The sequence below is a fragment of the Phaseolus vulgaris genome, chromosome 3 (assembly GCF_051622355.1).
Source record: "Phaseolus vulgaris cultivar YP4 chromosome 3, ASM5162235v1, whole genome shotgun sequence".
NCBI classification, from domain to species: domain Eukaryota; kingdom Viridiplantae; phylum Streptophyta; class Magnoliopsida; order Fabales; family Fabaceae; genus Phaseolus; species Phaseolus vulgaris.
Window position 1 is genome coordinate 2,533,778 of NC_143500.1, and position 17,295 is coordinate 2,551,072.

At 29.0% G+C, this 17,295-nt stretch overlaps 2 protein-coding genes across 2 annotated transcripts in view; both read right to left on the reverse strand.

Annotated features, from left to right (window-relative positions):
- Positions 1–1,974: 1,974 nt before the first annotated feature.
- On the reverse strand, positions 1,975–15,175 carry LOC137806035 (uncharacterized). The gene is given in 13 exon segments (XM_090300518.1): positions 1,975–2,919; positions 3,189–3,320; positions 3,448–3,516; positions 3,603–3,936; positions 4,176–4,536; positions 4,612–4,918; positions 6,010–6,113; positions 6,626–7,523; positions 7,620–8,162; positions 8,607–9,205; positions 9,714–12,618; positions 14,541–14,630; positions 15,063–15,175. Coding segments are annotated over 11 exon segments (6,960 nt in total). The 5' UTR covers positions 12,586–12,618; positions 14,541–14,630; positions 15,063–15,175; the 3' UTR covers positions 1,975–2,178.
- Positions 15,176–16,143: 968 nt separating this feature from the next.
- The window catches only part of LOC137806033 (uncharacterized), a 31,027-nt gene continuing 29,875 nt past the window's right edge, over positions 16,144–17,295 (reverse strand). The window contains 2 exon segments of the mRNA XM_090300523.1: positions 16,144–16,884; positions 17,143–17,277. Of these exon segments, the coding sequence (XP_090156649.1) occupies positions 16,144–16,884; positions 17,143–17,277 (876 nt within the window).

The following is a 17,295-nucleotide window of genomic DNA, read 5'->3' on the forward strand; positions in this document are numbered from 1 at the left end:
ATATATATATATGTGGATGTAAAATAATTGTAATAACATTAATATATATATAATATTTTTATTCACTCCTATTTTAAATTTATCTTAATTTTATTTTATATGAAATTGATGCAAATTAATTGAATATTAGTGATTTGATTTTAGTTTTTTGTTGTAAAATAATATTAGAAAAATAAATTATATTAATTTAAAAGTATACAATTTTATTAAAAAAAAAAATCCGTGTAATTTTATAGAATGTTATTAATAAAATAAATGTAAATATTATTTATAATTTTATAAATTAATTACTTCATAATTAATCATCTTTCAATTTTAAATCATACCCAATTTTATTAAAATTAAATTAAGAGATTTTTTTTAAAATTTATTATATGATTTAATTAATTTAATTTTTTTATCACATTAATTAAATCTACTGTAAATTTTTAATATTATTTTTCCTTTAATCTAAACAACTTCATTTTCTTTCTTTTCTTTAATGAAAAAACTTAAATTTAATTAAACTTAAACAAATTACTATAATTATTTTAAATGAATTTTACTTTTATTGTGTTTACTTAACATTTGATAGAAATTAAAAATTAGTACGAATGTTTCAACAAAATTTAAATTCATCCTAAAATTTAATGTAAAAATGAAAAGTGGAAAATGTATTAAAAAGTTAAACTGTTGCTTTCGAGGAAAATTGAATCTAGTATTCAATGTAATAAAAAAAAATAGAAATGGTGGATTCTTGTTTCTTAGATTGACCGTTTAAAAAAAATCAAATGTTATATACCTAATATATAAACTTTATTACAAAAATAAATACAATTGTTTTATAAAATAGTAATAAATATAACTTATAATAAATATTTATCTAGTCTGTTTTTAAAATTATCTATGAATATATATAGTATATTTATATATCGTTTTTATGAATATATGAGTTTTGGTTTAGTTCTCATATTTTATATTTTTTTAATAATATTGTATTCATGTTGATTACAAGTAATTGTTGTTATTTAAAATGTCTGTCTGGTTGAGATGTCAAGTTACTTAATAATGTTCGACATAAAAATCATTCTGGTTAATATCAAAATATTAGCAACGTAATAAATGAGGAATACTTTTAGCCATTAATCTTATGTAGTTCAATCAATCAATGTATTTGTAAAGTAGATGAGATTTGCAACTATTGTGGCTCTGAACACTTCCTAATTATTGATGTAGAAGAGGTTCAATTGTGTATATTAATCAATTATTACCATGAAAGTTCTACCTTAATTTTATAGCAAAAAAGTCTCATCATTTTAATATAAGCTAATATGGTCCAAACAAAATACTTTTATTTTTCTTTTTTGGCGTGCTTCTAAGCAAGTGGTTACCAATTTCTTTAATTTTAAACAAAATGCCAACACTTCATCAATTTGCATTAGTTAAATGCAACATGAAGCGACCAAAAAAGCCTGGAAAATTTCAGTAAACTTAACTATTGTTTTAAAAATTTGAGTTGTGTATTAAAGAGATAAATTTGAATATAAACACAAAAAATATTAATTTTTAATAACTTCAGTACAGTGACATATGTTGTTAGCTACACCAAGTTTGTTTAACAATTTTATTATGAAAATCTTTTATTGTATATATTACTTTCTTCTTTTTTATTTAATGTAGGACTTAAATTTTTTGGATTCCTATAATTTTGTTGGGTTTATTATTGTAGAGCATAAAGATACTTTTGGTTGCATATGGCTAAGACAGTGAAATGTTGAATATAAGTGATTGCAGCATTAGAAGAAAGAGGAATGTCAAATGGGCCAATGTAGCACTCAATGCAACTCCTTTTCTCTCTCAAACATAATTTATCCCTTAAATGCTTTGAAGTCACACACTACTAGGACTCAATATTATTATGCATGTTGGAATCATATCCACAAAGATATGGTGAAGTGATTAAAGCATACATAAAATAAATATAAGCTACACTCATTGAAGGAAGGAACATAAAAGAAATGGTTTTTGTAATTTTGTCTCACCAAGAGCAACCTCTTACACAACAATAAATAAGATAGCAAACATACAACAAAATAGAACAAGCAAAAGACTGAAGAATATTGTGTAGTTGCAAGTTACAAGTCTTTCTTTTGAGTGATGAACAATTTGGTCTTTAATAACAATGAACAATGAAAACCCTCATGAGGAATTTCTACCAGTCATGCGATTGTACTCATATTGACTACATAGAACTGACCATTTATAAGTCACCTCAAATAATTTTTGTTGAACTTTTCTTTCATCTTCCACAATTTGAGACTGGTCTTTCCTCACATTTTCAAGCTCCATTTTGTACCCAATAGTTTCTGCAATTCTTTTATTTTTTTCATCTTCCAGAGATGATAAGGCATCCTCAGAAACTTTTATTTCTTCCTTCAACCTAATGATTTGTTCCTTCAAAACTACTTCCTTCAGTTGAGCTTCATCATAGAAATTCTTTGCCTCAGAAATTTTGGAACCAAGAGTAGTGGCCATCTCATTCCCACGAGCTTCAAGTTCTGCCAACTTCTCATTGGTAGCAAAACCTTGCTTAAAGGAGCATGCAATGCTTGGGAACTCTTGTTGCATAATTTCTATAATATCTTTGAGTCCATCTGATAGAGTTACATCTTTGAAAGGAAGGTTGGACAGGAAATTAATAGCAGACAAAAGGCTAATGCTGTTAGTCTCAGAGCTAACTATGTCCTTCAAAGACATCTTTAGATACTTTTCCAACTCAACAAGGGTCTTTCCAACTATGTTGTCTTCACTCTCTTTCCCCACAACAACTGGTGCAAATAAACTCATGATATCATTGGCCCCAAAGTCTTGAATAATTTTAGGATGGCCTCCACTTTCTTTAACAGTGTGGGTCTCAGTTTGACTGCTCCTAATTTCACTCTTAGAGGAATAAGAAGAAAATATAATAGTAAAGACGTTAGCATCAAGCCACAACAGTTGCACAACATTGAGTTCCTTAAACCATTTTTTATCCAAGCATATTTGTTAGAGTGATGGTAACAAATTCATTAAATTTAAATTCCAACTTGAAATTCAGTACTTTTTGTTTTTTAATTCCACTCCTGCGGCAAATGATAAATCAGAATGGCAACATCATTTTTATGCTGACCAAATATGTTGGAAATGTTAATTGCATAAAATAAACTTACATGTGGGTGTGATTTAGTTTGAGAAGTAAATATTTGGTCCAACTGTGAGCTAGTGGATTCGGAATGAATTGATGAAACTGCCGTACTGGTGTACTTTTTTGTGGTTTTCTCTACAGCTTCTCGCTCAATACTCTGCATAAGAAAAAAAGATATTTACTAGCAGAGTTGTTATTAATGGCAGGTGCACATGCATGTTAATTTAAAATAATTGATGTTATTTTTGTTTGCCATTTACATAAGGAATTTCGGAGCTACGTACAATTTCTCCAAGTGACTTTTGTTTGTTCATCAAGCACAATTCACTAATCCGCTGTTTGTCCACCAATGCCTAAACAAAGTAATGAACTAGTGTAAAATCACTATACTCTTAGCACTTCAATTTTATCTAGTAGGAAAAATATTTATTAGGCTCACATTTGAGGGTGTTTCACGTAGAGGAATACTCAAATAAGATGGAGTTAGCCTTTCAGATGGTTGTGAGTTTGTTAATGATGTTGTTGTTCTTGGTATTTCTGAAGTAGAAACTTTTGCAACAAATTCTTTCTCTGGTTCTTCATTTCTCGCAGCATTGTGATCAATAGAAACAACACCTATTTCACCTTTTTTACCAACCAAGTCAGAACCTTCTTCGAAGCTATTGTTAACATTCTGGGTCTTCACACATCGAGAATTTCTTTTACAGTTTTCATTAGACCCATCACCTTGTTTAACAACCTGGGTATCTAGTACCATATCCACACTACAAGACCTGTGTAAAAAACTTAAAATTTTCGCTTTATGAATCCCAAGAAAACATATAAATTGATGGTATCAATCTTGTAAGAATTGCAAATACCACTAGAATGTATATTTAAATAGAAAGAGAAAATTCAACTTCAAATTCACAAAAAAATTGATACATTTTATCTGGGCATTAACAAAGTCATTTAAGACTCATAATTTCATTCATTTTTTACATTACATAGTCAAAAAGTTAAATGATCATACCTCTTAGGATTCTCATCCTTTTGTCTCTCTGCAATGTCCTCTCTTAGCTTAGGATCCTTCGTCAAAATATGTTGACGCATTTCATCTATCCATGAACTCTCAAATCCAATCTCAACAGCTTCTTCGTATAGTTTATGAAACTCTTTTTCTCTTTGAGGAGTAAGATTATCAACACTTTCCTTCTGAAGGAACAACAACATATCTGCCAAAATTTTCAACCTCCAAGCTTGAAAGCGCTCACTAAACTTCTCACAAGCATTCCAAAGATGAGGATATGTTGTTATCGCCTCCACCAAAAGAGCAATTTGTGCATCATCCAGATCAACAAAATGTTTATATGTTCCCAATCTTGTACGGATATCTGCAAAAGCTATAAAAAGTTTGAAAAGTGATATGAAAATATAGGATTGAAACTTGAAAATAAGAAATAAAAAACCTGAAGAAATGTCAATATTGTTGTTAGAATTAATATGTATCTCTTTTTGTTTGTCCAATAGGTTCAACCCTTCTTCTACTTGGATTTCTTGGCTTGGCATGATTCCTGCCTTTCCTTCATTCATCTTATCATCTTGTTCAACAACCTTGGAATGTTGTGCAAGTATGTCCATGCCACCAGAGTCAATGTGAGTTGCAACACCACCTCCAATGCTAATGTCTTCAACACCAGTTGACAAAGGTTTTGTCTTATCACCCTTTGCTGAAGGCCCCTCCTTAATGCTCTCATTTCCTATGTTTTCAATCTCCTTTGTATCACAAATTGAAAAAATTCAATTGAGTGAGAGTTTATAAAGTTTGAAAGGACCACTTTTTTAATGTAAATCATGTTAGTTTCAATAATTTCTTCCTTAGGTTTGAATATGCTTTTGTTTGTCTACCAAAGATGATTTTTCACTTCAGGATTTTTAAATGGTTTAGGTCGGTCTATCAAATATATATGATTCACTCATTTATTGTCCATCTACTACTCTTATAAGAAATGACCAACTAAATGCTAAAGTATCTTAAACATTTTTAACAAATATAACGAAGTTATAAATGACAAGGTTTTTCTCTTTTAATTAATTGATTAGTCATGGAGATTTTTAATGTTGTCAAACTTTGTCTAGAATTACAAGACACTATAAGAAAATTATTAAATATAAATTAATTTTAAAGACTAAAAATAATAAGTCATTATATTTGACTAAATTTGATTTTATTTTAGAAATTTAAAAAATTATTAGTATCCCAAATAGTTTTTATTATTATTAGTAATTATAGCTAATTTAATATTAATTTAAAAATTGATTTATAAGTATTTAGAAACTAATTTAGACATCAATAATTTTTTTATTCTCTAATATAATATTTAATTTAATTAATATAATAACTAATTATATTTTTTTTTAAAGTTTGATTTCTATTTAATAATTTTCAATAATGACACATATATTACTCTCAAACTTTATTGCATTCTTTAAGGAAGTTTTAATTTAATTTTTATAAATTTTATTAATAATAAAAACTATTTTAAATACTAATAATTTTTTTAAGTTTATAAAATAATATCTATCTAATTTAGTCAATATAATAACTAATTATTTTTTTATTCTAAAATTAGTGTCTACTTAATATTTTTTTTTGTAGTATCTTATTTTATTGTTAGCAAAAATATATATTTTAAGATAATTTTTTTTTTTTACTTTTATGATTCAAGTACTTATTTAAAATCTCAAATCTTATATTTTTTCTATCACGTAAGTTTAAATTAAAAAAAAATCCTAATAATGAGACAAAAAGGTTATTAAACTTTTTGTTTAGTTGTATTTATATTCATAGATTGGTTGGTTCTGACCTGTGGTGAAGTGAACTCACTGCTACCACTAATAGTAGAATCTTCATCTAAATAGCTCATGTACTCCCTTAAGTCCCAGTCTAAAAGTCCAGTGTTTTTTAAATCTGTAACAAAAAAATATATATATTAGGGAATTCATGTGACAATGAAAGACATACCAAAAAGAAATGCAACCTTAGCTTTCCAGATGGATCATTATATCATTACAATTAAATATGAAAAATGATTTAAAAAGTTTCATGGAATTTTTTTATCACCCATGAAAATAATGTGGTGACTCTGTCTTAGGAATCGTTTTCTTTATTTTATTTTTATTTTTTATTTTTTTATCAACATATCATTTTCTTTGTAACATTTCTTCCTATAATTAAAATTACTAGAGCTTAAAATTAAAAAAATTGAAGCAAATAATAATTTAATGTGTTTATTAGTGAATACTAGATTGGAAATTTGAAACAGTATTCTCTCTTAATGAAATAGTTAATTTATAAATATATTTTCTTTAGGTGAAATTGAGGGACGATTTGTCTCAAACCATGCCAATATCATATGAAAATATTATTCTATGAACTACTAACATGTAACAATTTATATTTGAAGACTCTATAGTATTTACCTTTATAAGGAAAAGTTTCCTTCAGCTCTCCAAAAGTAGTTGTTGGAGTCAAAGAGAGTTTTGGACTTTCGTAGACAACACAAATTTTTAAACTCGGCAATTCAATCTCTTGATCAAAGTTTGACATATGCATAAATATTAAAAGTTTCACTCTTGGAAGCTCAACTTTTTTCTTTTCTATCCTGTCACCTTTTTCTTGTCCACATCCAACAAGTTCTTCTAGTTTAGAGGCTCCATTTATGATCAAAAGATAAAGATTGGGAAAGTCATTAGATGCAGATCCAGAGATAAATCTTTTCAGCTTATGGCAATGTCCAACATACAATTCTTTTAGTTTTGGGAAGCATGGCTGAGGAGAAAGAAGATTAGACATTTTTTTGTCTTCCAAATCCTCTTCAATGATTTCTCTTAATTCTTTGCATTTTCTTATTTTCACAGTTTTTAACTCTGGTAGGCATCTTAAAACATACTTTGGAAATATTACTTCCAATTTTGCACATCCAATTATTTCTAATCTTCGAAGATTTGGGAGGGTAAAAGAATTGTTTGGAGCTCCTTGTTCACATCCAACAATCTGCTTCAATTCCATGCATTCTTTTATGATTAGGATTTTCAACTTTTATAAACTTCTTAAAACAGAGGGAGGAAATATTTCTTTCAATTTTGCACATCCCAATATTTCTAATATGGTAAGATGTTGGAGATTAATTGAAATCTTGGAAGCCACCCAAATATAAGTCATTTGAGGTAGATTTTCCAAAAGCAAATACTCTAACCTTAAACTCACTTGTTGCCCAACCATTCCATGTCCATTAAGACAAAAAATATCTTCTACTTCACAATTCCTTATGGATAGATCTTGCAAACTGAAGAAATGGTTTTGAAACCGTTTTAGATCCTGCAGGACATTAATAAGAAATATAAAAAAATCAAAATAGAAAACAAAAAGGAGCACATAACTAATAATTATAAAAATAAAAACAAGACTACTTACGCTAATAGGCTCTCTTGAATTGGTAGGAACAGTCAAACAACTAACGGGATTGTAAAAAGGATAGGAAAATCTGTCACAAGAAAACTTCTTCAAAGATGGCCATGTCACAGTGAGAGTGTTGGTAGCACAAATGCTAACAAAATTTGGTAGATTGTAAAGAGAGATTTTTTCCAATGCGGAAAAATGAATATGAATCTCATCACAATCCTGATTAGCTACGGGATATTGGCCAAGCATATATTTCAGTTGGTCACAGTCACGCACTGAAAGCTTTCTTAAGTTTGGAAAGATAGCATTCAAATTCTCTTTGCCATATTCATCTTCAATGTCTATAATGTGCTCAAGTCCATGACATTTCTCAATTCTCAAGATTTCCAACATCAATGATGAAACTATAGACGGCTTAAAAAGATATTTTACCTTATCAAAGCCTTTCAGTTCAATCTCTCTTATATTATGCATAATAAGCAAGTTCAAACCCTGAGGTTGTTTTGAAATATATTCAACACTTTCAAGTGGGGGAACAAAATCCGAGTTTGATATCTGCAATATATACACCAAGTTACTTCTTAAACCAAACTAATTAGTATCTTAACTCTAATTATGAATGCATTTCATTTCTAATATTCTTCGTGTAAATTAAAATTTTAAGATATACCACTCATTGTTTAGATTCACTTGTTTGTTTATGAAAATAAGTGCTTTTTGTTTAGCCCAACGAGACAAAGTTAAAAAGAGAATAATTTCACCAAAGTAATTTACTCAAAATAATCTTTCCAAATACTTAGATATTAAAAATTCATGTTGCACATTTGGTATGAATTCAGTCACCAATAAGTTGTAGTGCTTGTAAGACCATTTTTTATTTTTAGCACAAATATTTAAATTCAAATCTTTAGAGTAATTTTTGAAATACACGAAAAGAGATGTGAAGTAAGTGATAAATAATCATACAAGAGATGCAAAGTAAGTGATAAATAATCATACCTTGATTGAAATATAATCCCCATGTCTAGCTTTTGAAGCATCCGTTGAACAATTTATCATGAAAAACCCAATATATATCCCAATACCCAATGATAATGTTCTCAAAGATGGACATCTTATAGGATAGCTATCTAGAATGGTGCTATCCAGGGTACGATCAAGTTTGAGTACTTCTAAAGCAGGAAGTTCAAATAGAGTATTCTTTTGTTTTTGGTGACAAGAATTGTCTTTGAATTTATTTTGACTTGAAAAATCTTTCAAATCAACAATCTCTTCCTCTCTTATATCATTCAATTTCATCATGCCTCCAACAAAAGAGATAGGGAATATACGTTGCAATAAGTCACATCCACTGATATGTAGCACTTTCAAACCCTGGAAGATTGAAATATCACTATGAAAGTCATGGTCATCCTCGCCAATATTTTCCTTATGATTTTGATTGACCCTTTCATGAGTTACTATAAGCTTCAAGCTAAGGCAATTTTGAATGAACAATTCTTCCAAAGAAGTCAAGGTCTTAGCTGTAGATGCTGTAAAAATTGAGCCTAACTTCGGACAACAAAATATTTTAAGGCTTGTAAGGCTTGATAGAGTTCCTGAAAAACAATTATAAATAATAAAAATATCGCTAAACATAATAGAGTTGATTATATATATGCTATGTGTGCAAGTTACACATTTTGATTTTTAAAACATTGGTTTATAGGGACTAAAACCAACATCCTAAGCATCAAATGATCAATTAATAATGATGAAAAGAATCATACAAAACAATTTTCTTTAAATAATTCTAAATTATACACAAAATTTAAAATGCAAATATGGCTGTCTTTAATTTTGACTGAGACAAATTTTGTCGGTAGTGTATTATCAAATTGTTAGTTCAAGTAAAACTAGATTAGTAATGTCTCAAGTTTAAACCTTACGAATGGAAAATAATGATCGGGACAAAATAATATACAATTAATATACTTAAATTTTTCATATAAAATAGTAGATTCACAATTTTTGTGTAACTTGTAAATAACTTCAACTAAGCAGCAACATGTAGACTTACTAATACATGCTTAAACATACTTAGAAATGCAAAAAGAAAAAATGTACCTGAGCTATGGTTTACAACTGCTGTTGATGGAATTGAAGTGCTATACAAATGTGAATGCTTACCTTCCTCAATGATTTCATCAAGTTCTTCTTTATTATCTTGGTCTGTTGATGGAGCAATATCCCCAATTATTTGATCTAGCATGTCACAGTTTTCTATCTTGAGCATTTTCAATTGAGTTAAGCCCTTTACAATGTTGGTCGAGAATATATGTTTTAATTCTCTACAACTATGTATCTCTACTTTTTGAAGATTTTGGAAGATTTGTACAGGATGTCTAGTGGTGAATTCACCTTGACTTTTCTTCGTTTTGTCATCATCTCCTAATATATGCTTCAGTTCATCACATGTTGAAATTTTTAGTACTTTCAATTGTACCAAACTTCGAGCAACGACATACGTGAAAAGAGATGTCAACTTTGGACAATCACTAAAATACAACTTCTCTAAGTTCTCAAAAGGTCCACTTATAGGTTGAGAAAAATGCCATAAAGCTCTTAGATTTTTCAAGTTAACCATTCTGAGCTTATACAACTTGGAGAAGGGAGATACCACTGTACTCAAATGGTTACTAGTGTCAATCAAACACTCTATCTCTTCAGAATTACATATCTCAAACTTACTCAACTCGTCCAAACCTCCTCCTTCAATTTGAAATATATCAGGGATGATATTTTTTGCGCCTCTCTGAATATTTGCTACAAAGAGATATGTTGCTTTTTTTGCCAAACCCTTAATTACCTCATTTGATTTGTCAAAATGGTTAAGTAATAGAGTTCTGGGAGGAGGGTGAAAATAATTATAATTATAATCACCAAAGTTATTGGATCCTAATACAATTGCATACCTTTGCAGTGTTTTGGGGACACTAAACGTGTTAAAGAATTCAATATTGTCTTCACTATTAGAATCCCATTCTCCTTCAATATCGACAATGTACAACTCTTCCAGTAGTGGGATTCTTTTGATCACTTCGAAATTCTTCCCTTTCATTTCACATTTGTACAATTGTAACAATTTTAAGGTTGTTACTTGTGTAATTGCAACATCGGTTTGTAATTCAGGAAATGAAGGCAATGAACAACCATTCATCGAAAGACTTTGAAGTTTCTTCATATGGCTTACAAATGAGAAGTCGCTCAATTCATAACCAGAAATACCTAGATAACGAAGATTTGTTAATGTTTTTAAACACATTGTTGACAATGGTGTTATTCCATCCTTATCATTGACTAGAATCAAAACTTTGAGCATTCTCATTCTTTTGAAAATTCCATTAAATTCTTCCAATTTTGTCTTTAAAAATAAAAACTCAAGATTGGAACAATCTAAATCAATTGGAAATTTCACACACCATAGATATCTTACTGAATTTTGTTCAATAGTCACATCTTTTTCCTCTTCGCACTTGATTATCTTATTCTCCTTCTTGGCTATCAAGTGGGCCACATCGCGAACTATGTCATGCATTTTGACATATTCATCCTCTTCATCCAACAATAAACAAGAACTGACGAGCTTAATTTTGGCTGCAACCACTTCACTCCTTGCCTCCTCATAAGAGTGTGCTTCTCCAACTACACCTAATCCTATAGCATATCTTGTTAAAACTTCAATTGGAATTTCACTATCTTCAGGGAACACAGAACAAAATAGGAAAAGTGATTTGGCTTCTTTAGTATCCAAATTATCATAGCTCAGCTGCAAGCACTTGTAGGGATCAATCAAACCTCTTTCAATATTTATTGGCTTAGAACTTCTCAACTTATTCAATGCAACATTCCATATCGTCTCAACTTTTCCCTTCAAACTACTAGCAACAGCTGCAATGGCAACAGACAATCCTTTACATTCATTGGAAATTAATCTTCCCAGATTCTTTAAGGTATCAGGGGTGTTTTTAGATATAAGTGCTTTATTTTGGAAAAGAGTCCACGCTTCTTCATCCGTTAAAATTGGCAGGTAAATCTTTCTTTGGCAATCCATTGAAGTACAAACTTCTTCTGATCTAGTGGTAATGAGAATCTTGCAGCCTGTATGATGTTCAGAGGAGGGAATCCCAATGCCACCAAAGTCAAGCTTCTCCCACACATCATCTAAAATCATAAGAATGTTTTTCTCTTGGTTTAATCTCAAGCACAATCGTTGGGCCCTCTCCATTACTTCAGTTTCTGGAAATGTATACTGCAGTGAACTTGCAATTTTTTCTTGGATCCTTCGAACTTCCACTGTACTAGAAATAGGCACAAAAAGAACTTTTTCAAAACAATGTTCTGCTTCTACTAACTTCATAACCTCCATTGCTAATGTGGTTTTACCACACCCCCCCATCCCATACAATCCAATCATGGCAACATCATTATTTTTCACTGCTTCGAGCAGCTTCTCATATGTAGATTGTCTACTCTCAAAATTCATGCATTTTTCTGTGAGAATATGAAGGGTGCCTGAAGGAAGTGTAGCAATGCGGTCAAATGGCACATATTTTCTACCCTCTGCAATGAACTTTTCAAGGTACACATTTTTATATGCTAACTTTTTTCCTACACGATATTGCCAAATCCAATTTGGACAGTACCCAAAGCAACAGATTTTTTTGGCTTTTGCCTCTTTCAACAACTGATTCACATTGTCTACGTCATTAATAGCATCTTGCAACCACTTGTCAACAACTTCACTAGTCTTTCTTGTTTGTTTCTTGGCATTTGTAACAAATTTTTGGACACTGTCTTTCGTTACAATCAAATCGCGCTCTTCTTCTTCAAGTTTTTTTACGAAATTGTTAAAATCACAAGGATAACGTAATTGATTTAATGCGCCACATACTAAATCTCTTGAAACAGAAGATGCAAAACCCAAGAGGCACTCCATTAATTTGTTCCACCAAATGCACCTTTCTTTTAGCTGAACAAGAGAAGATGAATACTCTATAGTGAGTTTTATCAGTATATTTAGATGTATTAGATAACAAAAAAATTTAAGATCATTTGTTGCATTACATATTGCAGTATGGCACTTTTATAGTAAAATTACATAAAAAAAATTATGATGTTATGTTTAGTAATTAGATTTAATGTTTTATATCTTAAATAATGAATTATTGGACACACAATAGAAATAAAAATAAATCTAATACTTTAATGATTATTTTTAAAAGTTTATGTGTGATAAGATTTTTTAAATGTCCTTTTAATGACTAAGAAAATTTTATCAAACATATTTATTTTTAAATAATTTTTTTTAATAAATTCTTATCCTCCATCCAAAAAAAATTATATTTAAACATGTGCTTAAATGACACCCAAGTAGATCAAAAGATTTGTTAAGTAGGAAAAAAAAAGTGAACCAGTAAAAAATGTATTTAACCAAAGCTTAAAATATGCATTATATATAAAGTTAATATTATATATATTTTGTAAGTTTAATTTTATTTAAATTTATACAAGCTCTTAGATTATAGCACTTTTTATAAAATTTGAAAATAGTAGAAGAACAAATGTTGGTAATTCCTAAAAAATTGTAAATATTCAATAAAATAAAATAAAATAATCTAAAAGGGTACTTGAAATTTAATTAAGTCTAAAATAAATAATTTTTTTTAGCTAATTGCATATACTCAATTACATTGAGATGAGTTAGACTTGGTACTTTATGAGCTCTTCTCAATTTAAACCAAGACTCGAGTGCTTTTAAAATTCTACACAAACTTCTATTGTTTTGAAAACGTTACATTATCACTGTTTCTTACATCACACATGCAATTTCATTAAAAACAGTTAATATAGGTATAATTCAATTTCATTAAAAACAGTTAATATAAGTATAATTTTTTAGAATATTAAAGAGTATGATTGTATTTTACTCACCCATTCATTATTCATGATTGGATGTGATTTTTAATAAATTTTTCCGATGTAAAAAGTGCTTATCTTATACGTATGTGGTCCGTAATTGATAATGAAATATGAAATATAGATTATCAATGTTTCTGCTCCGCATTTTTAGTAAATATCATTTTTAAAAGGGAAGAGATATAAAAATAGGGTATTATAGTAGTTAAAAATTAATATAATAAAACTAAAAGTTGTATTGTTTTATGGAAACATATATTAATATATAAAAGAATAGTTATAAAATTTAAAAGATATTACTAAATACATATATTTATATATTTACCAAATAAATAAGAACAAAAATACTTTCAAAAATAGTGTAAGAAAAAGTATCCGTCTTATATATTATCAATGGAAATATAGAGACGGATTAATATTATTTTTTATTACGATAAAAAGAAATAACTTTCTAAAAATAATTTAAAATATATATGATAATTATTTTTAAGCAAAAGTATCATATAATTATTTTTAGTAGAGAAACTATGTACTTATTATTTACTAAATAAAATTATATTTAATTTATTAAAAGATAAATTATCTAATTAAAAAATGACAAAAAAAATAGTTATAAAAAATATGTTCTGATACAAATTATTAATAATATTAAATTAATCAACCTTAATAATAAAAAAAGTGATAATAAATAAATAATGACAAAAAAATAATATTAATAATATAATAAAGAATAATAACAATAAAAAATTTACTTCTTTCTCTGTCCATTTTGTTTCTCCAAATCAACCTTTCTAGTTGTTTATATTCCCAGTTTTCACAGATCTCATAGTATTTCTAATACGAATTATTTTTTCAAATCTCACATAAAAAAACAGATTATAGTGTGTTTTCATCCATAAGAAGAAACAGATCTAGTAGCCTGAGACTAATTTGGAAGTGGAAAAAAAGGAAAGATAGGTAAGGTTTGTACGTTACCTGCTTTCTTTAACTACGATGTAGAGAGAGATGAGAAAAAGAAGTGGTGATCCATGACTTCAGTACAAGAGACACTGAAACGTTAAGTTACTGCACAAACATAAACACAAACACGTGATCTACAGCTTCAATTGAAAACGAATCTATTAGAATTTGAAAACAAAGCAAAAGTTAACTTCACACTGATTCATACCTCCACAGAGATGAAAGTACTCCATTGCTTGAATCGATGAGAGAGTAAAAGAGACGCTGAAACATTAAGTTACTGCACAAGCATAAACACAAACACATGATCTACAACTTCAATTGAAAAGGAATCGATTAGAATTAAGTTAACTTCACAGTGATTCATACCTCCACAGAGATTAAGAATGAACGCACAGTTATTCCAGCACAAGAGACGGTGAAAGGTTAAGTTACTGCAGAAACATAAACACAAACACATGATCTACAGCTTCAATGGAAAAGGAATCGATTAGAAATTGAAATGAAAGCAGAAGTTAAGCTCAGAGTGATTGAAACCTGCAGAGAGATGAAAGGAATCCATTGGTTGAATGAAGAAGAGAGAATAAGAGAGAATCCTGCGAGAGATGTGAAGAGTGACTATTAGTCTTTTCTATCGATTATTATTATTATTATCACCATGTCCATGATTCAGGAAGATGCATCCACTTGCACTTTTATATCTTTTAAAACTCTTTCTGCTCTTTTTATATTATAATTATTCTTATCTTTTATTATTGCTGTGTGCAGTTTTTTTGTTAATCAGCAGCAGTACATTGCACACGGTATTCACAAAACTTACCACTTAAACGGGGAAACATCATTCTGACATAACAATAATTTATTTATTTATTAAACAATTTAAAATTTATTTAACCACCGAGTTGTACCAGCCTAATTAAAGTTAAGAAGATTATTGTAATTTTTTAAATAATTTTTACTTTTATTTAGTATGAAAGTTTCATCAACCCGATTTAAATTCATCCTAAAATTTAATGTAAAAACCAGAAGTCGAAAATGTCCTTTTAAATTTTTATATTTTCTTAAAACATATTATTTAAAACGTTATTTTAAAAAGTAAACTATTGCTTTCGATGAAAATTGAATTTAGTATTCAATTTCATAAAAGAATAAATAAAAATAGAAATGGAAATGGATGATTCCTTTTTAGGGTTTAGATTGACAGAAGTAAACTGATTGAGAAATTAGAACCAAAAGAAATATATAGTAAAGCATGCATAAAAAGAAAAATAAGGTATTACAAAATGACAATGGCCACAAGGAAGGCAAAAAAATGGTTTCTTTAATTTTGAAGAAAAAATGTGATCATTATATGTTACATAAAAGAACAAATAGTTTTTTTATTTTTCATAACATTGTCTTTGTCTCACCAAGACTTCTTACACAATAATAAATAAGATAACAAATATATAATAGAACAATCAATATTAAAGTAAATTGAAAGTATTTGATACTATGAAAATATTGAAGCATACACTACCATCAAGAAACAAAAGAATGAACAATATAGTGTAGTTGTAAGTCTTCCTTTTGAGTGATGAAGAGTTTGATCCTTAATAATAGTGAACAATGAAAACTCTCATGAGGAATTTCTGGCAACCATTCGATTGTACTCATATTGACTACATAGAAGCGACCATTTATAAGCCATCTCAAACAATTTTTGTTGAACTTTTCTTTGATCTTCCACCATTTGAGAATTATCTTTCCTCACATTTTCAAGCTCCATTTTGTACCTAATAGTTTCCGCAATGCATTTATGTTTTTCCTCCTCCAGAGATGATAAGGCATCCTCACAAACTTTTATTTCTTCCTTCAACCTAATGATTTGTTCCTTTAAAACTACTTTCTTCAGTTGAGCTTCACCATAAAAATTCTTTGCCTCAGAAATCTTGGAACCAAGAGAAATGGCCACCTCCTTTTCACGAGCTTCAAATTTTGCCAACTTCTCAGTGGTAGCAAAGCCTTGCTTAAAGGAGCATATAATGCTTGGGAACTCTTGCTGCATAATGCCTATAACATCTTTGAGTCCATCTGATAGAGTTACATCTTTGAAAGGAAGGTTGGACAAGAAATTAAGAACTGACAAAAGGCGAATGTTGTTAGTCTCAGAGCTAACTATGTCCTTCAAAGACATCTTTAGATACTTTTCCAACTCAACAAGGATCTTTCCAACTATGTTGTCTTCACCCTCTTTCCCCCCAACAACTGGTTCAAATAAACTCATGATACCATTGGCCCCAAAGTCTTGAATAATTTTAGGATGACCTTCACTTTCTTTAGTAGTGCGTGCCTCAGTTTGACTTCTCCTAATTTCACTCTTGGAGGAATAAGAAGAAAATATAATAGAAAAGTCGTTAGAACTAAGTCATTGAGTTCCTTAAACCATTTTTTATCAAAGCAAAACATATTTGTAGGAGTGATGGTAACAAATTCATTAAATTTAAATTTCAACTTGGAATTCAGTACTTTTTGTTTTTTAATTCCAATCTTGCGGAAAATGATAAATTGAAATGGCAACATCATTTTTATGCTGACCAAATATGTTGGAAATATGAATTGCATAAAATAAACTTACATGTGGATGTGATTTAGTTTGCAAAGTAAATATTTGGTCCAACTGTGAGTCAATGGATTCAGAATTAATTAACGAAGTTGCCATATTGGTGTTCTTTGCTATGGTTTCCCCAACATCAACTCGCTCAATAATACTCTGCACAAGAACAAAAAA